This window comes from Nicotiana tabacum, chromosome 13 (assembly GCF_000715075.1).
Source record: "Nicotiana tabacum cultivar K326 chromosome 13, ASM71507v2, whole genome shotgun sequence".
In the NCBI taxonomy this organism is placed as follows: Eukaryota; Viridiplantae; Streptophyta; class Magnoliopsida; order Solanales; family Solanaceae; genus Nicotiana; species Nicotiana tabacum.
Genome location: NC_134092.1, coordinates 105633958 through 105655727, shown reverse-complemented (window position 1 = coordinate 105655727; position 21770 = coordinate 105633958). Strand labels below are relative to the sequence as shown.

The following is a 21770-nucleotide window of genomic DNA, read 5'->3' as shown; positions in this document are numbered from 1 at the left end:
CTCGAACTCAAAATAAGAGTAGTCTGTAGGCTTAGTAGTTGAGTGAGTGATTCGAACTCGAAGTGATGTATCCCGTAGGCTTTAATGGTCGAGGGAATGATTGCTCGAACTCGAAATAAGAGTAGCCCGTAGGCTTAGTAGTTGAGTGAGTGATTCGAACTCGAAGTGATGTAGCCCGTAGGCTTTAATGGTCGAGTGAGTGATTGCTCGAACTCGAAATAAGAGTAGCCCGTAGGCTTAGTAGTTGAGTGAGTGCTTGCTCGAACTCGAAGTAACATAGCCCGTAGACTTAATGGTTGAGTGAGAGATTTCTAGAACTCAAAATAAGAGTAGCCCATAGGTTTAGTAGTCGAGTGAGTGCTTGCTCGAACTCGGAATAAAAGTAGCACGTAGGCTTAGTAGTCAAGTGAGTGATTCGAACTCGAAGTAATGTAGCCCGTAGCCTTAATGGTTGAGTGAGCGATTTCTCGAACTCAAAATAAGAATAGCCCGTAGGCTTAGTAGTCGAGTGAGTGCTTGCTCGAACTCGAAGTAGTGTAGCCCGTAGGCTTAATGGTTGAGTGATTTCTCGAACTCGTTGATTTTTCGGTTGGCAGTCCCCGATTTATGGGGTAATGGTCGGCCCTTAAGCCTGTTGGCATAATAAATCTCGAAATAGAGGAATGTTTCTTGGATATAAGATATCGGTAAAGAAGACATTTTTTTTGTAAGTCATTATACATGTGTTCATGTTTTGTGTCAGGGCTCGGGCCAACTACATGAGCAAGGTTCATTTTGACCATTTAGCTCTTACAATTTTTCCTATCGGAACCCTGTTGTTATGAAGTAACTTTCTTGCATCGAACTTGATATATTTGAGGGGTAATGCCCCCCAAGTATTCGAGGTCGATTGTAAAGAGGCCTCGGATACTGTTGAATTGTTCTAAGTTAGCACGATCAATGATTGCCTCATTAAAAACCTTGCCGAAAAACCCATTTGGGATAAAACCGATCTAAGGGAAAAAGAGTGCAACGCGTGCTTTCAGACCTAGGGCTTCGTGTTGAATGATCCATCCTTGTTCCTGATCGAACTCCTGCAAGGGTTAGTTTTGAAATATAAACGAACATGGGAGGGTCGTACCTTAGCAGTAGTATCATTTTAGGTGCGACACATTCTAATTGCTTGGTAGTTGTTTGCCGTTTATAATACCGAGCTTGTAGGATCCTTTACCGATGTTTTCGAGAACCTGATACGGTCCTTCCCAGTTTGGACCCAGTTTTCCTTCATTTGGATTTCAGGTGCTGAGGGTGACTTTCCTTAGCACCAAGTCCCCGATTTTAAAATGGCGTAGATTGGTTCTTCGATTATAGTATCTTTCGATCCGCTGCTTTTGGGCGGCCAATTGGACGAGAGAAGCTTCTCGTTTTTCATCCAATAATTCGAGGCTAGTATTCATAACCTCATGATTTGACTCTTCTGTTGTATATCGAAACCTGGCACTGGGTTCTCCGACTTCAACTGGAATCAAGGCTTTATAGCCATATACTAAGGAGAACGGGGTTGCCCCCATACTAGATTTTGATGTTGTTCGATATGCCCAAAGAACATCGGGTAGAATTTCTCTCTATTTTCCCTTAGCATCGTTCAACCTTTTCTTTAGGTTTTGAATGATAGTCTTGTTTGTCGATTCGGCCTGTCCGTTCCCACTAGGGTGATACGGTGTTGGTAATATCCTTTTTATTTTGTGGTCTTCGAGGAATTTTGTCACTTTGCTGCCGATAAATTGTTTACCATTGTCACATTCTATTTCGGCGGGTATCCCAAATCGACATACAATATGATTCCAGATGAAGTCTATAACCTCTTTCTCCCTTATTTTTTCGAACGCCTGTGCTTCAACCCATTTAGAGAAATAGTCAGTCATAAATAAAATGAACTTAGCTTTACCTGGGGCCGACGACAGAGGGCCGACGATATCCATTCCCCATTTCATGAATGGCCATGAGGATATGACTGAGTAAAGTTGCTCTCCGGGATGATGGATCATCGGTGCAAACCTTTGACATTTATCACATTTTCGAACAAACTCCTTTGCATTTTTGTCCATATCAATCCAATAATATCCTGCTCTGATTATTTTTTGGACTAATGAATCGGCACATGAATGATTACCACAAGTACCCTCGTGAATCTTACGTATGATGTAGTCGGTGTCTCCTTGACCTAAGCATACCGCTAATAGTCCATCGAATTTCCTTCGGTATAATGTTCCATATGCAGTCAATGTGAATCGAGCAGCTTTGGTTCGTAGGGCCCTCGAATTTTTAGGATCCTATAGGAGCTTTCCGTTCTCCAAGTATTCAATATACTTATTCCTCCAATCCTAGGTTAAGCTTGTAGAATTTATCTTGGCATGACCTTCCTAGATCACAGATCTCGAGAGTTGAATGACAGTCCCCGGGCTGATCTCATCTTCCTCGACCGATGGTCCCATATTTGCAAGTGCATCGGCCTCACTGTTTTGTTCTCGAGGTATATGCTATAAAGTCCACTCTTTGAAATGGTGCAAAGTTACTTGCAGTTTGTCCAAATACCTTTGCATTCTATCCTCTCGAACTTCGAAGGTTTTGTTTACTTGATTTACCACAGGTAAAGAGTCACACTTGGCTTCAACGACTTTTGCTCCCAAGCTTTTAGTTAGCTCGAGACCTGCAATCATGGCCTCATACTCGGCCTCGTTATTAGTCAACCTAGTAGTTTTGATAGATTGCCTAATAGTGCTACCCGTATGCGGCTTTAAAACGATGCCTAGCCCGGACCCCTTCACGTTCGAAGCCCAGTCTATGAAAAGGGTCCATACCCCAAATGATGTACCCGATTTCAACAAGAGTTCCTTTTTAACTTCGAGTACGAGGGCTAGCGTGAAATCGTCTATGAAGTCCGCTAAAATATGAGACATGATGGCCGTCTGGGTTGATATTCGATATCGTACCCATTGAGTTCGATGGCCCATTTGGCCAATCGGCCTGATAGTTTGGGCTTGTGCACGAAGTGGGTAAGTGGTTAATACGCAAGGCGCTAATCAGTGCAAGTGCTAATTTCTCTAAGTATGGATATCTAGTTTCTGCTTCTCCTAAGGTTCGACTTACATAATAAATGGGAAATTGCGTACCTTGCTCTTCTCGAACTAGGACACCACTTACCGCGATTTCTGATACTGCCAAGTATAAGCAAAGTTTCTCGTCTGCTTTTGGAGTATGAAGTAGTGGTGGGCTCGATAGGTATCGCTTCAATTCCTCTAATTCCTGTTGGCATTCCGGGATCCAGGCAAAATCGTTCTTCTTTTTGAGTAGAGAGAAAAATCTGTGACTTCGATCTGACGACCTTGAAATGAATCGGCCTAAGGCAGCAATCCGCCCTGTTAGCCTCTGCACGGCTTTTACACTATACATAATGGCTATGTCTTCGATGGCTTTGATTTTATCGGGGTTGATCTCGATCCCCCGATTCGATATCATGAAGACAAGGAACTTGCCCGAACCAACCCCAAAAGCACATTTCTCGGGGTTGAGCTTCATGTTGTATTTCCTTAAAATCTCGAATGTTTCCTGCAAATGAGACAAATGGTCCTCTGTGCGCAGGGACTTAACTAGCATGTCATCTATATAAACTTTCATTGATTTACCTATTTGTTCCTCGAATATTTTATTTACTAGGCGTTGGTAAGTAGCTCCTGCATTTTTTAGCCCGAAGGGCATCACATTATAACAATATATTCCATACTTGGTGATAAATGAAGTCTTTTCCTGGTCTTTCGGGTTTATTCGGAATTGATTATAAACGGAATAGGCATCGAGAAAAGTAAGGACCTCGTGGCCGGCCGTGGCATCGATCATGCGATCGATGTTGGGCAGCGGAAAAGAATCTTTGGGGCACGCCTTGTTTAAATCCTTATAATCTACACACATTCTAAATTTATTTCCTTTTTTAGGGACTACAACTACATTGGCTAGCCATTCGGGATATTTCATCTCCCGAATGGATCCTATTTTAAGAAGTTTAGTAACCTCGTCCTTTATGAATGAGTGCTTTACCTCGGACTGAGGTCTTCTCTTTTGCTTCACCGGTTTGAACCTAGGGTCCAGGCTTAGCCGATGCATCGATATATATGGTGGGATCCCTGTTATATCTACATGGGACCAAGCAAAACAATCTATGTTATCGATAAGAAATTGAATAAGCCTTTTCCTATGTTCAGGGGTTAATCTCGTTCCCGGGTATACCTTTCGTTCGGGCAAATGCTTGATTAGTATGACTTGCTCCAATTCTTCAATCGTTGATTGGGTAACGTCGGAATCATCGGGAACCACGAAGGATCGATGGATCCTTTGATCATCATATTCGTCGATCTTCCGATTTTCTGGTTGGGTTGAAGCTGACGTATGTGATTGCTATTTGGCATCTCGTTCCTCTTTTGAGTCCGACCCCTTTGTTGACAAAGGTGAGGATATCAGAATTTCTTCTTCGACGGCAAACATTTCTCTCGCGGCCGGTTGTTCTCCGTACACTATTTTGACTCCCTTCGATGTTGGGAATTTAAGAACCTGATGTAGGGTCGAAGGTACAACTCTGATGTTGTGGATCCATGGTATTCCAAAAAGGTCATTGTACCTCATGTCGCCTTCGATTACATGGAACTTCGTTTCCTGGATGGTCCCGGCCATGTTTATTGGCAGAATTATCTCGCCTTTGGTGGTTTCACATGCCATATTGAATTCGTTTAGAACCAGGGTTCTGGTCCTGTAGACTGAGCTGTTCTACATCCTTTCTATCTAATAATGTTGGCCAAGCTACCTGGATCAATTAACACACACTTAATTTTAGTTTTATTCATAAGTACGGATATTACCAGCGCATCGTTATGCAGATGCATGACTCCTTCTGCATCTTCATCATTAAAGGACAAGGTTCCTATGGGTGAGCAATCCGAGTTCGAGGTCGCTTTTCTCTCATAATCGATGTCTTATTAGATTTATGCATCGACCCTTGAGGGGTATCGATGCCGTCGATGATCATGTTGATGATGTGTTGTGGTTCTTCCTGTTCGTTTTGTTTGCTGAAATCTCTGTTTTTGAAATGGTTTTTGGCCTTGTCGCTTAAATATTCTCGAAAGTGCCCTTTATTGAATAACCGGGCTACCTCCTCTCTTAGTTGCTTGCAATCTTCCGTCCTGTGGCCATGGTTGCCATGATATTCACACATTTGATTGGGGTTCCTCTGGGAAGGATCGGTGTGCATGGGTCGAGGCCATTTAGTGTCTTTGATGCATACGATAGCCGACACGATGGCAGATGCATCAATGCTGAAGTTATACTCCGATAACTGTGGTGCTTCCTTAGGTCCGGTAGGCCTGTCGAATCCATTTCTGTTCATCATCCCCCGTGACCCTTGACCTCGATCACTTCTTTTGTTGCCTTGTCCGGGGTTACATCTCGATTCATTGATTCTGTGACTTCCACTATACGGTCGGTATCGGTCCCTGATCGGACCTTGTTCTCGATTGATGTCCCTTCTAGCAGCGGGTTCAGAACCCAACTGATCGTTTTCGACTCTAATTTTTGATTGGTACCGATTATGAACGTCGTCCCAAGTAATAGCTGGGTACTCGATCAGTTTATGCTTCAACCGCCGTGAACCCGTCGAACTTCGTTCGTTCAAACCTTGAGTGAAAGCCTGAACAGCCCAATCGTTTGTGATTGGTGGCAGATCCATTCGTTCCATTTGAAAATGAGATACGAACTCCCTTAGCATCTCGTTATCCTTTTGTCTTACCTTAAACAGGTCCGACTTTTTGGTCTCGACCTTTATGGCCCCGGCATGTGCTTTTATGAAGGAATCTGCAAACATAGCAAAATAATCGATAGAATTAGATGGTAAATTATGATACCATATCATTACTCCATTTGACAGGGTTTCACCGAATTTCTTCAATAATATCGATTCGATTTCATCATCCTCTAGGTTGTTCCCTTTGATGGAACATGTGTAAGAGGTGACATGTTCTTTGGGGTCGGTAGTTCCGTTATATTTAGGAATCTCGGGCATTCGAAATTTCTTTGGGATCGGTTTAGGAGTCGCGCTTGGAGGGAAAGGCTTTTGTACGAATTTTTTGGAATCTAAGCCCTTCAATATCGGTGGTGCCCTCGGGATCTGATCAACCCTGGAGTTATATATTTTCACCTTTTTGTCGTTTGCCTCGATCCTCCTTTCACATGATTCTATTCGTTTGGTCAGTTCTTCGAACATCTTAGCAATTTCGGGATTAGTCCCCGACTCTTGCTTATTTGACCTTACTATAGCTGGTTCCGTTCTGTGGGCGATTTCTCGGGATGGACTGGGCTCCGGCCTGCTCGGTATCTGGGTTTGACTCTGTAACTGAGCTATTACTGCCTGGTGAGCTTGCAATATTTCGTAAATCATGCGCAAGCTGACGCCGTTTTCTTCGACGTTATGGGTATCTCGAGCTGCAGATCGAGTGCTACCATGAATGCTATTTTCAGGTTCAGAATGTAGGTTTGCCTTAATGGCCACATGCGGATTAACGTCTAATGGCACTTCGACTCGAGCTTCAACGGTGTCGACAAACGGCCTTTCGGTCCTAGGTGTCAAGTTGTTGTTCTCACCTTGAAGACCAGTGTCGTTGTCGATAGGTAAGGCCATTTAATTGATAGCTCGTCGTTGCTAATCCGAAATCAAAGACACTTCCGGAAACAAGCATAAAATGGCGTGTTTTACGAATTTGTACCAAATAACCACTGTTATCCTAAGTCCCACGGTGGACGCCAAACTGTTTACCTGAAAAATGGATAGAGTTAAATTTATACGTAGTTCTAAAGGTATGTGGTATAACTTGACACAAATCGTAAGGATAAATGGAAATATCGAATATTGATTGTAAAGAATGAAAAATAAACAAAGTTGAGAAGAGAATGATTTATGGATTAAGCAAGATAAGTCCATCTATGAAGCTAAAAAAGGATAATTCTTCAGTATGAGAGTATATGATATTTAAGTTACAATGTAAGCAAAAACTTGGTCCTTTACAGGAATATTGCCATCCCTTTTATAGTGGGGGAACCCTACTTTAGATATAATTAAAAATACATAGTGGGGAACCCATGATAAATCAGTTTTTTCCTAATTCCCGCCAAGCTTCTCTCCCTTAGTGCGGTTGCAACGGCTCTTGTCTATGAGCTCGATCCTGATCGGACTCGGTATCGGTCGATATTGGTTGGTTTCCAGCTTTAGAGTTCGATGTGGGTTTGAGGTCGATGTTGACTCGGGGTCCGAAAATGATTTGGGCTCGATATTGGTTGGACTCTGGCCCTTAAGCTCGATTCAATCACATCTTATCATAGTTCGATTCGGACCCGAGCTCGATAATAACTTCGAGCTCGGTGTTTAACTTGTACCTGAAATCTGAAGCTCGTTTGTGCCATCTTTGGATCCATCTCGATTTTATGAAGACTTTCTTCGGTCCATTATGGTCCCGTCTCGATCAGACGTACGAAGGCCGAAATCAGTTTTGACCGTATACCATGAATAATTAGGGTTGTTGATCTAACTCTACTTTGTGAAGAAAGCAACTTTCTTCCAGCTATAACTTGCAGCAAAACATGTTCCATAGTTTTCTACATTATTGTCTTAGTAGAGAAGATATATTGAATTCTTGAATGGAAGATAATTTATAGCCCGCTTCTAAAATAAGTTTATTTTGCAAGGTAATTTCAAAAAAGTATTTTTGGTAGCTGGCGAGAAGTATTTTATATTTGGTTAATTAATTTAAAAAATATTTTTTGAGCACCAATTAATATTTGACCAAGCTTTTAAAAAGTATTTTAAAGTATATTTTTCTCAAAACTGCTTTTCAATAAAAAATACTTTTAGGGAGAAACTACTTTTTTCTATTTTTTCAAAAATTGTTTCAGCTTCGATTGAATTTCTTCTAAAAGTTTGGTCAAAGACCTTAATTTTGAGAAAAAAAAATATTTGCCTAAAATAAAAATATTTATGGCAAAAAGAATTTTGGCGAAACATGCTATTTATCTGATTAACATTATTCGAAGGTAGGAAAAAGTGTTCCCACTCACTCTTTTGAGATTAAAACAAAGTGGAATAAATATTAGTTAGGTTTATAGAAGTATCTTGGATATTGGAACCTAAACTCGTGAAACCATTTCAAATTACTCACTTTGTTTCAATTTTTGTGACACTATTATTTTTTTAATTTGCTTAAAAAAGTTATTGTATTTTTATATTTAAAAAGAATATTTCTTTTTGATTTATTTTTTCATTAAAGAAATAATTTATAATCACATAAATTTTAATATTTGTTTATACCAATTTTTTTTTCTTCTAAAATTTCGTATCTAATCTTGCTTTTTTTAGAAAAATACCCGATGCGCTTCAATTCTTTAAGCATAGAATAGACGACGCGCCATTAGGCTCCCAAAATAAAGCACAAATACAACTCACACACGTCAAAATCAACTCCTAACAACTCCTTTATTTCAATCAAAAAACAAAAAAGAAAACAAATTGAAACCAGCTCCCCCTTCTAGTCTTCCCCTATATTGACGGTTGTATTCAACAGAAATGGACACGTGTTAAGGCTGCATATTCGTCGAAACACGTAGAAGCTACTCTCTCTATTATTGGTGGGTTTCTTTTTTAACGTGGCCCACACTCTTGCACCTTCCATCCAAGGTCTATTTTTTCAAATTAACAACAGTCTCTCATACAGTAGTTTTCTTCAAATTAACTCTTGATACAAAAAAATAAAAAAGAAAAAACCACACACACTATTTGATATAGTCACACTCTTAGGAGTCGTTTGGGATGCTGTATAGCAATTAATCATTATATAAGAATTTGTATTGAGTTAATACATTGTTTGATTGTGATTTCAAATGTAAGATAATTAATCCATATATATATATATATGCACCAAGTGTTGTATTATCTTATCCCTCTATCAACGAGAAATAACTAATCCATATATAAGCTATATATGGACCAAAATGACAAAATTATCTTTTTGACAAAATATCTTACGGTACAATTATAAGTTCATTATTTTTTAGTTTAAAAACTAACAAATAATTTAGATGATACTTTGTATACTCAATTTTAGTATAATAAACCAAACACCCAACAAGAGATAATCACACTATTAATTTTGGCATTGCTAATCCATGTATTTGTCTACGATCCAAACGACCCCTAGTGGCTCATTATTACTGTGTGCATCTTTAGTTTTGACCTTCTCTCATTTACCCCAAATTGTTTCTTCCCCATTAAGTATTACCGTTCATATCTTAATAGCCAATTACAGTATTTAATATTCTTCTAGTACTCTTATAAAGTGTCATAAGAGTATAAATTTATACTCTGTTTGGTTTGAGGTATAACTAAACAAGGTATAAATTTAATCCTACATATCTTACCTTACCCTTTTAAATATGAGATTATTTTATCTTATCTCTCATGTAATATAAATTAAACCTGGAATATTCCGAAATAATTTAGTTCGCGTACCAAACTACTGAGCTCGTGTATATTTACTGATTGACGTCAAGTACTAAACTCTTTTAAAAAACCAAGCTCATACTATTAATTTCGTGGTGTCTAATGGGGGGCCATCCTTCTCTTTTTAAACAGTGTTGGAGAAAAGAAAACGCCTATAAAAAGAGAAGTAGGCCTGTGTAAAGAAAGATCTCATCAAAGGAAGCAAAAAAGAAAAGTTTTTGTTTGTAGAGAGAGCAGCCTTTTTGCTTTCTTCCTTTTGTCCTTAAGCCTGTTCTAAAGCAAAGGAAAGAATCCAAGGGAAGTTTCTTACAAAGTCTTCCATTTCATCAAAATCTATTGAATATAAATTAACTCATAATTATCCCACTTTCTTTCCTCAGAAAAGGTTCAAAGTTTCTGTTTTTCACTTTCTTCCTCTAAATTAAAGTTGTGTTTCTTAGATATATATTTGCATAAAGAGAGAAAAGAAAAATGGGTTTAGGAGGAACTTTGGAGTATATTTCTGATATCATGAGCAGTGATAAGCCCAAAAAGAAGAAGAAGCAGTTTAATACAGTGGAGCTCAAAGTCAGAATGGATTGTGATGGCTGTGAACTTAAAGTCAAGAAAGCTCTTTCTTCCTTGAGTGGTAAGTACCATAATCTTTTTCCAAAATGTCCTGCACCATTAAAAAGTAATACAGTTTCTATGTACGTAGCTTCATTTTTTATAAACTTCCTATGAAAACAAGGTGATATATTTTGGTTTTGGTTATATTTGCAGGAGTGAAGTCTGTGGAGATAAACAGGAAACAACAGAAGGTGACAGTAACAGGGTATGTGGAAGCAAACAAGGTGTTAAAGAAGGCAAAGTCAACAGGGAAGAAGGCAGAGATATGGCCTTATGTCCCTTACAATTTGGTGTCTCAGCCCTATGCTGCAGCAGCTTATGACAAGAAAGCACCACCTGGTTATGTCAGAAGAGTTGATCACAACAACCCAACTACTGGAACAGTTGCAAGATATGAGGACCCTGCCTATATCAACATGTTCAGTGATGACAACCCTAATGCTTGTTCTATCATGTAAATAACTCCGCTTTAATTCCAAACAAGTTCAAGTCAGCTATTATCACACACAAGTTTTAGAGCACTGCAAGTTTGTTTGCAGGGTTTTGGGATTGGATCGAAAGGTTAATTGCTGTAATTGTAAGTTTTGCATGGGTACTGTTAATTAATGGATCTATCATAGATAGCTTTCTACTTTCACAAGATTGGAGTAAGGGTGTCTGACGCTACCTTTTACATAACCACTTGTGGGATGTCACTAGATTTTTTTTTGTTATTGTTGTTGCATGGGTGTTAATGAGTAGGGTTGGGTTTTTTGGTACAGTCTGGAGTACTGAATGAGCAGTCAGGCAAATACTTAGTAGGAATTTAGAATTGGGGTGGTTGTAATAAACCTACAACTTGTAGTAATAGAAGAATACTACATTGTCATTTTGAATGTTATATTCTCTTTTGCTTGTTTGTTTGTTTTTTCTTTTAGTTTAATTTCTACTATATATTTACAGAAATTTTTTACTATTAAATTATATATCTAAAAGATAATTATATGTAATTGTGCATAAAAAAGGAAATTAGCAACCTAAAAAATAAGACGGGCTAGTAATACAATAGATTAAAATATACTGATAATGTAAAAAATATTGGTACTAAGGGTAGTTTGATTTATGACCTCGATTAATTAATTGTAACATATAAGATAATACAACGTTTTGGTTGGCTTCATGCAAAAATTGATTATCCTATAAACTAATGCGATGTCTGGTTGACTTATTAAATAATATAAGTGTATTAGCAATGAAGAGACTAAACTATTTAAAGACAAAAATACTACTTTTTTATGCATAATAATATTCTCATAATCATCACTGCATAACAATCTCTTTATTATTAATCATGGAATAAATAATCCAAATATCCCTATGAATAAAAATTCGATTTTCTACGTGGGATGATGTTTGATGATGAGTTTCCTCTCTGCAGGTTGTGCACAACTGTAACATTGATATCACAGCAAAGCTGGTTGTTGACGCTAACCATCTCCTATTGATGCTGAAAACTGTTGGTACAAATAATATTGGGTCCAACACCCACGGTTTAAGTAGGACTTCTTGAGTTGGTGAGGACGGGAGCCAGGGGAGGTGTAGTCCTTTCAAAACCAAAAGAAAACAAATTGAATAAAAAAAAATGAATGTTTGAATGTTTTATTAGCTAGCATTTGGACATAAATTTGGTTGAAACTTGGAAAAACGAGATTTTAAAGATGCGATAAAAAATAATTTTTAAAAGTTACAATTGTGTCTGGACATGCATTTTACTTACAAAGAATTTGAAATTAAATTTTGTGAGTCAAAAACTACTCTAAAGTTGTTTTTGAGATTTGAAAATTTTGTTTTTAAAATATGTCAAAAAATAGTTAAAATCCATAAAGAAATAGATATTTAAAAATAAAATCCGACAAAAAGCTCCCAAATCTTATGGCCAAACTGGAACTTAGTCTCTTATCGTCAATTTAAATATTCATTACACCTATGGCACAGAGAACACCAATAAATAAGGAACACCCGATACTTTAGAGTTTAGATATGTAACTTACAAACGGTGCCAACTTTATAAAGATAATCAGAAATGAAATGATGAAAAATAAGAAAACAAAAATAGAGAAAAGGCAAGATATTCGGGACATGATAGAGTGACTTCTGTGGTAAACAAGTTGCGGGAAGTAAGACTAAGATGATTCAGACATATAAAAAGGAGATGTCAAGATACCCCAGTGAGGTAGTGCGAGACGTTGGCATTGGAGGGTCTGAGGAGACGGAGAGGCAGGCCAAAGTATTGGGGAGAGGTAATAAGGCATGACATGGCACATCTGCAGCTTATTGAGGACACGACTCTGATTAAGAAGGTGTGGATGTCGACAACTAGGGTCGAAGGCTAGTAGCTAGTCGCGAGTTTATCATTGTCTTCCCTGTAGTATGTATAGCACTCTCGTACTTCCTTATACTTAGATTTGTATTATTACCAGTTATTTTGTTGCTTGTGTTTTCTTGTTATCTTGTTGTTGTTGATATTGTTTTGTGTTTCTGTTTTATTTTCGTAGTTTATTTGTTGTTATATTTCTTTTCGACTACGCTGTGACTTTGCTTTTTCCTGAGCCGATGGTCTATTGGAAACAACCCCTATACCTTCAGAACGTAGAAGGTAAGGTTACGTACACACTACCCTCCTGAAATCCTAATCGTAAAATTATACCAGGTTTGTTGTTGTTGTTATTTGACCTTTGCTTTTCCTTTTCAAATCAAATGTCTACAGGTGAAAAATAAATAAATCAAATGTCTACAAGTGATAGTTTACTGATGTTCAACGACTTAATTAGGACTACATAAGGAGAATGCTGTCTTAATGATGAGACTATGGTAAAATTAGGGATCAGAAAGAGTAAAGTTTCAACTACACCTTATGTTTATACCAAACTAATAAATAAATAAATAAATATATATATATATATATATATATATATATATATATATATATATATATATATATATATATATATATATATGACATTTGGCCATTCTTAGTTAATATGCATTCTAATCTCATTAAATCACATAACTATAGTAAATGAATATGGTTTGATGTAAAGAGTTGGTGTGATAATTGTTATGTGTGATGTCCTAATTTGCTCATGTCGGATCAAAGGCAAGAAACAGTCCTTTAAAGTCGCACCTTCTAAATTTTCTTAGAAAAGTGCAAAACATATTTCAAACAAACGTTCTCAAACTTTTTAAAACATGGATTAGGATGTCCTAACAACTGCTTGTTTTCAAATTTGAGTTCTCAAACAAAACTCGGAATGTCCTTTTCAATTCGTATTTAGTGCTTGTTTTTAAAAAAAAGTTAGGTATGTGTTTACCCTTAAAATTGGATAACAATTAAACTTATAATGTGGTTTTAAGGACACGTAATTGCACCTAATACCAATTGATAAATGTGAAGATTAATAACAGAAATGAACTATAAAGTAAAGCGAACCAGTGTTGAAACGGAATTCAACCCTCGAACTAGGGTGCCCTCGAACTGATTGATACCAAAACAGTTAAAAATAAAGCAAGCTGATGAACAAGAGAGTATAAGCTAAAGAGAGAGCGTTATATTGGCTTTTTTATGCGAGAACAATATATCTTACAAATGGTTAATACTCCCCTTTATATAGTAAAGGAATTCTACTTATGGTATAACTCTAATTACAGAAGAAAATCTCATGATTAGCCAATTAATCATTCCTAATTTGATCCGTTCCGAGATTTCCGCCATGATCTTCGACTAGTCACGGATATTTCGCCTTTCTGTTATTATGTTATCTTCGATCTTGCTCGATGCATGTCTCATTCGGCCTCGATCGCTGCTGTCCTCGATCTCGACAGGTACCTCGAATCCCGAACTTGATACCTTGTCCTCGTACCTTGGTCTGATCCACTACGGGGCCGACCTTCGATGCAGCTCCCTAGTCCGGGTCAGATAGAAAAATTAGGTGGGCTCGATTTTAACCGTATATAGATAGCCCCCTCATTCTTTGGAGTGTAATGACAAGAAACGAATTGAGCCTTCGATTTTTACGTTGACCTGCCATGACGTCACCGTCGTGACGTAAGTGACGAAAGTGACCGAAACGTCCCGTCGGTACAATTACCCAAGTTATTAATGTGTATCAGTTGGTGGTCGGCCACTAGTGCCCTTGAACTGTCAACGTGAATCCCATAAATAGGCCTCTTTTTACACTCTTTCAAACTTTATCTTCAACCTTTTCTAATCTCCAAAGCTTTTTACATCTTCTAAGTTCTTCATCTGCAAATCTACGATGTTCACTGCTAACCTCTTCTTAGAACACTAAATCTTATCATCTCCATCTATTTTTAACTTCAAATCCAAATTATGAAAACATCAAAAATTGTTTCTCAAAAGGAAAGCGCTTCTTCATCGCGGCCGGCCAGCGACAAAACACAGACCTGAGGAGTGTGTTCCCGGGAGGTCCGTCCTCACTTCCAACTTTAAGACCGACAAAACTTCGTTGGTCCCTGGTCTATGCGAGCCAATGTCGAGGTATATATGCTCGATAACTGAGAGCTTCCTTAAGCAGTTGAAGAAAGACTGCAACTGGGAAGGCAAAGAGGTGGTGATTCCGGCCCCCGGGGAAGACATCACTACCCACGTGGAAGGGTTTCTGAGTGTTTACACTTACCCTTTCACGCTGGGCCCCCTCGATCCCATTATCGTCGATTTCTGCCGCAATTATCAAACAACCCTAGGTCAAATCCATCCCTCTTTTTGGCGGATTCTTATTCTGCTCTAAGTTTTCGTGAGCAAAGTCGAGGGGGTGCATTTCACTCTCGACCATCTCATCAGGTTGTATAGCCCCCTTCTCTTTCGAGGCGGGTTAATAAAACATCAGCGTCGGGCTACCGAGGTATTGTTCTCTAGCATAGATGATGACAAGGACCGAGGCTGGATGGGCCGGTTCATTTGAGTGAGGACTTCCGACCTAATACCGACCGCGAAGATGCCATTTTCCGAGAAATGGAATATGAAGCGTAAGTACAATCCCACTGTTAGCTCCTATTTATTGTTTTGCTCATTTGCTTCTTCTCATCAATATCCTTTTCCATGATGTAGCGGTCGCTTGAATGTCCGGTGTAATTCCTAACCTCGAGAGCTGGGTTCGAGACCTGGCCTTGACCTCTACGCACGCCAAGCGCTCATGGAGCGATTTATCCAAGGGCCGATGGGAGGCCATCATGGTAAGCCCCCTTTCCACGTCTTTGATGATTTTGTTAAAGCGTTTCTTACTTAATTTCCTTTCATATAGGCCTTGGCAAATATGCTGTCATGAGGCCCCTATCTGGAGAGGAGGAGACTTCGATCCCGGCACCGAAACCGACGAAGGACAAAAAGAGAAAAAAGACCTCAACCTCCGAGGCTGCAGAGACTCCATCTCGAGTGAGGGAGTCTCGGGAAGAGAGACTTAGGCGAAGTCCCCGAGTCATCGAGGATTGAAGATGCCTCCCACCATAATGAGCCAAGAGTAGGTACGGCTGTAGGGGCTGGTCTTGAGGCCCCTCGAGATGGAGAGAACTCCCCAAGTGATCCACTTGGGGCAATAGAAATTAGAGGCTCCCCGCTGCTCCCCTCGTTTTCTGAGGAGATAATTCAAGAGGCTCGGGCCTTGAAGACCCCCTCCATCGAAGGGGCCTACGGAAGGGAGGACCCCTTCCGTGATTACTTTAGTGGGGTCAAAGATGCTACTGACTTGAGCGACTTGGAGGTCTCGAGGAAGGACTCGGGCGAGGCATTGAGCCTTTTCAACGAAGCGCAGTAAGCTCTGAATCGGGTAAGCCTTAACTCCCCTTATTAGTATTACCCTTGTGTTCATTTTTCTCTTCCTGTCTAACTTCTTTTCTTCTTTCTGCGTAGGCCTCCGTGCTTCATCGGGAAGTATTTTCTCAGTCTCGAGCTGAGCTGAGTCAGTACGAGGCCGACATACAAAGTCTTACCGAGGAGAGGAATACCCTCAACCTTCTCGGTGGGCAAAAAGAAGAAAAGATCAAGGACCTCCGAGCCGAGTTGGCCACGGCTCACAAATATCAGACCGACCTGATCGAGCAGGTAATGAAAATCTTAAAAGCTCATGGGCTCGATTCGGGAATGGTGGCTAACATTTCAATCTCACAGCTGCAAAAGAAGGCCGAGAGGATCGAGCAGTTCCGCGAGGAGGTCAACATGATGAAGGCGGAGACCTTGGGGTAGAAAGAAAGTATGGACCGCTTTGCTGCAGAAAAAGAGACTGCTCGAGCCCAATTGTCATCGGTCAAAAGTCAGCTTCGAGGCATGAAGGAGAAGAGCTCGGCTCAGGCAAAGAAAATAGAGGAGCTCGAGGTTCGGTTGGCTTCTGAACTTGCAAAGTCCAAATCTGAAGCCGAAAAGGCAAAAGACAAGGCAGATACGATCATGGCCGTCTACCGGGTCGATACTGAAGCCGCTCAAGTCCAAGAGAGAGTGGCATACGAGACCGCTCAAACTTGAGCACATTGGATTGCTGAACTCGCCAAATGCCAATCTCGGAGGGAAACTCTCGAAGAGATCCACGCTCGAGGTTTCGATCTTACCGATGAGATAATAAAGGCTAGAGAGAATGAAGCTAATGTTGGAGTGCTGGTCTCTTCCGATGATGATGATGATGATGGCAGCAAGTGCGGGTCCGAGAATGGGGAGGACCTCGATGGAGAAGAAGCTGCCCCTGAGGAAAATTAGGAATCTTAGTCTTTTTATTTTTTTGATTTTTTATGCGGGACCCTGATCGGTCCTTGTAATTATCTTCGTATATAAAAAAGATCTTTTTTCTCTTTGACTTGTCTTTATTCTATTTCCTGCCTCGTGAAAATTCTGTTTCATTCATACTTTATGAAAATTTTGCTCATAAGTTTGAGGCTTAGGCAACTTGACCGAAGCCAGACTAGTGTAGTCTTAATCGAGTAAGTACTTGCTCGAACTCGGAGTAGGGTGACCCTTAGGTTTTAATTTGAGTGAGGATGATTTTTCGAACTCAAAAATAAAATCGCCATTTAGGCTCTTGAATTAGGCCGATACGACCATAGTAAAAAGAATGGCTTTCTCCCCCTTTTTGGCTTGAAACGTTTATTGTTTAATCATATAAAATCTATTGTACCTTAGCATGAAATAAGGGATTTTCTCGAGAGTTCGAACGATTCCGTACCCATTAGGGTTTTCAAGGGTCGATATTATCGAGACCCTTTGTTTCATAATACCTTAGCATAAAATAAAGAATTTGTTCGAGAGTTCAAACGACTTTGTACCCATAAGGGTTTTCGAGGGTCGATATTATCGAGACCTTTAGTAATTCAGCCAAGGGTAGCTTTTTTAACCGGTTTATGAAAATATTCGAAGGCCTGTTTTATAACGAAAATCAGACGTCTCCGAACCGTGTTAATTTGGTTGTAGCCTTTAGCTTGGGATTCGCCTTTTGGGCTTGTTTCCTCATTATACTTTGAACTTGTTTGATGTATCAGTCCCCTAGTGGGGCGGCCGTGGCCTATAAAATCAAGGGTTGCCTTTTTAAGATCTTACGATCTCGAGGTTTTAGTAATTTAATCATGTCGATTTTATGGATGGCAGTCCCCGAGTGCGGGGTCAATTGTTCGAACTTTAGTTGTGACCGACCCATAAGCCAGTTTCCACAATAGATCACAAGCATGGAATTGTAAAGCAAAAATTTCTCTAAGGCATGAAATATTTAGCAAGGAAAAATACTTTTTTCAATAGATTAACATGCGTACATGTTTGCCATTAGGGCTCGAGCAATCTACATGGGCATCGTTCGTTCGACCGTTTGACCCTTACAATAGACCCTGTCGGCACGAAGTATTTTTCTTGTAACTATCTGAGGGTGATGCCCCCAATATCTGAGGTTGATTGTAAAGGAGCCTCGGATACTGTTGAATTACTCTAAGTTAGCACGAACAATGGTTGCCTCGTTAAAAAACTCGTCGGGAAAACCCATTTGGGACAAAAATCGATCTAAGGGGAAAAGAGTGCAGCGCGTGCTTTCAGACCCAAGGACTTTGTGTTTGAAGAATCCTTTGATGTCTTCGATTAAACACCTGCTAATGGTTGGCATAAAATAAAAACGAAAGTGGAGAAGGTCGTACCTTAGCAGTAATATCGTTTGAGTAGTGATATGTTCCAATTATTTGGTAATTGTTCGTTGTTCATCGTGCCAAGATTGTAGGATCCATTTCCGATGATATCGAGGACCTAATACGGTCCCTCCCAGCTTGGGCCAAGCTTTCCTTCATTTGGGTCTCGAGTATTGAGAGTGACCTTCCTCAGAACCAAGTCCCCGATTTTAAAGTGTCGAAGATTGGATCTTCGATTGTAGTACCTTTCAATCCGTTGTTTCTGTGCTGCCATTCGAACGAGGGCGGCTTCTCATTTTTTATCTAGCAATTCGAGGCTTGTATTCATAGCTCGTGATTTGATTCTTCCATTGCATATCTAAACCTGACGTTAGGTTCCCCAACTTCAACCGGGATCAGAGTTTCGGTGCCATATACTAAAGAGAACGGTGTTGCCCCCGTATTGGATTTTGGCATTGTTCGATACGCCCAAAGGACTTCGGCCAATATTTCTCTTCATTTTCCCGTAGCATCGTTCAATCTTTTCTTTAGATTTTGAATGATGGTCTTGTTTGTCGATTCGGCCTGTCCGTTCCCACTAGGATGATATGGCGTTAACAAGATCCTTTTTATTTTGTGATCTTCGAGAAACTTTGTCACTTTGTTGCCGATGAATTGCTTTCCATTGTCGCATACGATCTCAGCAGGCATCCCGAATCGGCATATAATGTGGTCCGAGATGAAGTCTATGGCTTCTTTCTCTCTAATTTTCTCGAAAGCCTATGCTTAAACCATCTTAGAGAAATAGTCAGTCATAAACAATATATATTTAGCTTTACCTGGGGCCGATGGTAGAGGGCCGACGATATCCATTCCCTATTTTATGAATGGCCATGGGGATAAGACTGAGTGGAGTTGCTCTCCAGGTTGGTGAATCATCGGCGCATACCTTTGACAATTGTCGCACTTTCGAACAAACTCTTTTGTATCCTTTTTCATATCGGCCTAATAGTATCCTACTCTGATGACTTTGTGAACCAATGATTCGGTACCAGAATGATTTTTGCAGGTGCCCTCATGGATTTCTCGTAGGACGTAGTCAGCATCTCCTGGTCCCAAACATATTGCAAATGGTCCATCGAACATCATTCTATATAGTGTTCCATCTTTGGCCAATGTGAATCGTGCGGCCTTCGTACGTAGAGTCCTCGATTCCTTAGGACCCGATGGAAGCTTCCCGTCCTTTAGGTACTCGATATATTTGTTCCTCCAATCCCAGGTCAGACTTGTGGAGTTGATTTCGGTGTGGCCTTCTTCGATTACTGACCTTGAAAGTTGTACGACGGTCCCCGAGCTAATCTCGTCGTCTTCGACTGATGACCCCAAATTTGCAAGGGCATCGACCTCGCTATTTTGTTCTCGAGGCATATGCTGTAGGCTTCATTCTTTAAACCAATGTAGAGTCACCTATAATTTGTCCAAGTACCTCTGCATTCGATCTTCTCGAACCTCGAAGGTTCTGTTGACTTGGTTTACCACAAGTAGGGAGTCACATTTGGCCTCGATGACCTCTGCTCCCAAACCTTTAGCTAGCTCGAGACCTGCAATCATGGCCTCATACTCGGCCTCATTGTTAGTTAACTTGAAAGTTTGGATAGCTTGTCTAATTGTATTACCCGTGGGCGGCTTCAAAACGATGCCTAGCTCGGACCTCTTCACGTTTGAAGTGCCGTCTGTGAAAAGGGTCCACACTCCCAATGATGTACCCGACTTTAATAATAGTTCCTTTTCGACCTCGGGTACGAGGGCTGGCGTAAAGTCGGCCACGAAGACAGCTAAGATTTGAGACTTGATGGCCATTCGTGGTCGATACTCGATATCGTACCCACTAATCTCGACGGCCCATTTCACCAATCGGCCCGAAAGTTCGGGCTTATGAAAAATATTGTGAAGGGGATAAGTAGTCACCACACAGATCGGGTGATACTGAAAATATTGTTTAATTTCCTAGAGGCACTTATTAGGTCTAGTGCTAATTTTTCTAAGTGTGGGTACCGGGTCTCGGCCTCACCTAAAGTTCGACTAACATAGTAAACAGGAAATTATGTACCTTGCTCTTCTCGAACTAGGACCCCACTTACCGCAATTTTCGAGACTATTAAGTACAAGTAGAGTCGCTCGTTCGCTTTCGGGGTATGAAGCAGTGGCGGGTTCGAGATGTACCGCTTTAATTCTTCCAATGCTCATTAGCATTCCAGGGCCCATGCAAAACTGTTCTTCTTTTTGAGCAGTGAGAAGAACCTGTGACTTCTATTTGAAGACCTCGAGATGAATCGGCCTAGGGTAGCTATGCGCCCTGTTAATCTTTGTACGGCCTTAACATTGTCCACGATTGTGATGTATTCGATTGCCTTGATCTTATCGGGGTTGATTTCAATCCCCCGATTTGATACCATAAAGCCGAGGAACTTGCCCGAGCCAACCCTGAATGCACATTTCCCCGGGTTGTGCTTCATGTTGTATTTCCTTAGTATATCGAAGGTCTCCTGCAAATGTGTCAAATGGTCCTCTACTCGCAGGGACTTAACTAGCATATCGTCAATATAAACCTCCATTGATTTACCTATTTGTTCTTTGAACATTCAATTTACTAAGCGTTGATAAGTGGCACCAGCATTTTTTAGTCCAAACAACATTACATTATAACAATAGTTTCCGTACTTAGTGATGAACGAAGTCTTTTCCTGATCATCCGGGTTTATTTGTATTTGATTATACCCGGAGTAGGCATCGAGAAAACTGAGGATCTCGTGGCCGGCCGTGGCATCGATCGTGCGATCGATATTCGGCAGAGGAAAAGAGTCTTTAGGGCATGATTTGTTTAAATCTTTATAGTCTATGTATTTTCTAAGTTTATTTCCCTTTTTAAGGACTACGACTACCTTTGCTAACCATTCGGGATATTTTACCTCCCGAATGGATCCTATTTTGAGAAGTTTTTCTACCTCGTCCTTGATGAATGCGTGTATTACCTCGGACTGGGGCCTACTCTTTTATTTTACCAGGCGAAACTTCGGGTACAAGCTCAGTTGATGTGTAGTGATCTCTGGTGGGATCCCTGTCATATCTAGGTGGGACCAAGCAAAACAATCCATATTATTGATAAGAAATTTAATGAGTTTTCCCCTAAGCTCGGGGGTTAACCTCGTACCCAAGTATACCTTTTGATCGGGCAGATGCTCGATCAGTATGACTTGCTCCAGCTCTTCGACTGTCGATTTGGTGGAGTCGGAATCCTCGAGGATTATGAAGGATCGAGGGATCTAGTAGTCATCGTCCTTGTCCGTTCCCTGTTTCTCCGACTGAGTCGAGGCCGGTGGCTGTGGTTGCTATTTAGCTTCCTGTTTTCCTTTGGACTCCGATTCATTTGTTGACGAAAGTGCTGACACCGGTATTACTTCGTAGAACG

The 21770-nt window shown here is 40.3% G+C and overlaps 1 protein-coding gene across 1 annotated transcript; it reads left to right on the top strand.

Moving 5' to 3' along the window:
- The first annotated feature begins 9753 nt into the window (after positions 1 to 9753).
- Positions 9754 to 11057, top strand: LOC107808861 (heavy metal-associated isoprenylated plant protein 23). The gene is made up of 2 exons (XM_016633428.2): positions 9754 to 10196; positions 10331 to 11057. The coding sequence occupies exons 1-2, from the start codon at positions 10040 to 10042 to the stop codon at positions 10633 to 10635; spliced, it is 462 nt and encodes a 153-aa protein (XP_016488914.1). The 5' UTR covers positions 9754 to 10039; the 3' UTR covers positions 10636 to 11057.
- The last annotated feature ends 10713 nt before the right edge of the window (positions 11058 to 21770 follow it).

Coding starts and splice junctions, on each gene's coding strand:
- LOC107808861 (XM_016633428.2), top strand. CDS start 10,040: ATGGGTTTAGGAGGAACTTTGGAGTATATTTCTGATATCATGAGCAGT. Junction 10,197..10,330: donor AGCTCTTTCTTCCTTGAGTG/GTAAGTACCATA, acceptor TTATATTTGCAG/GAGTGAAGTCTGTGGAGATA.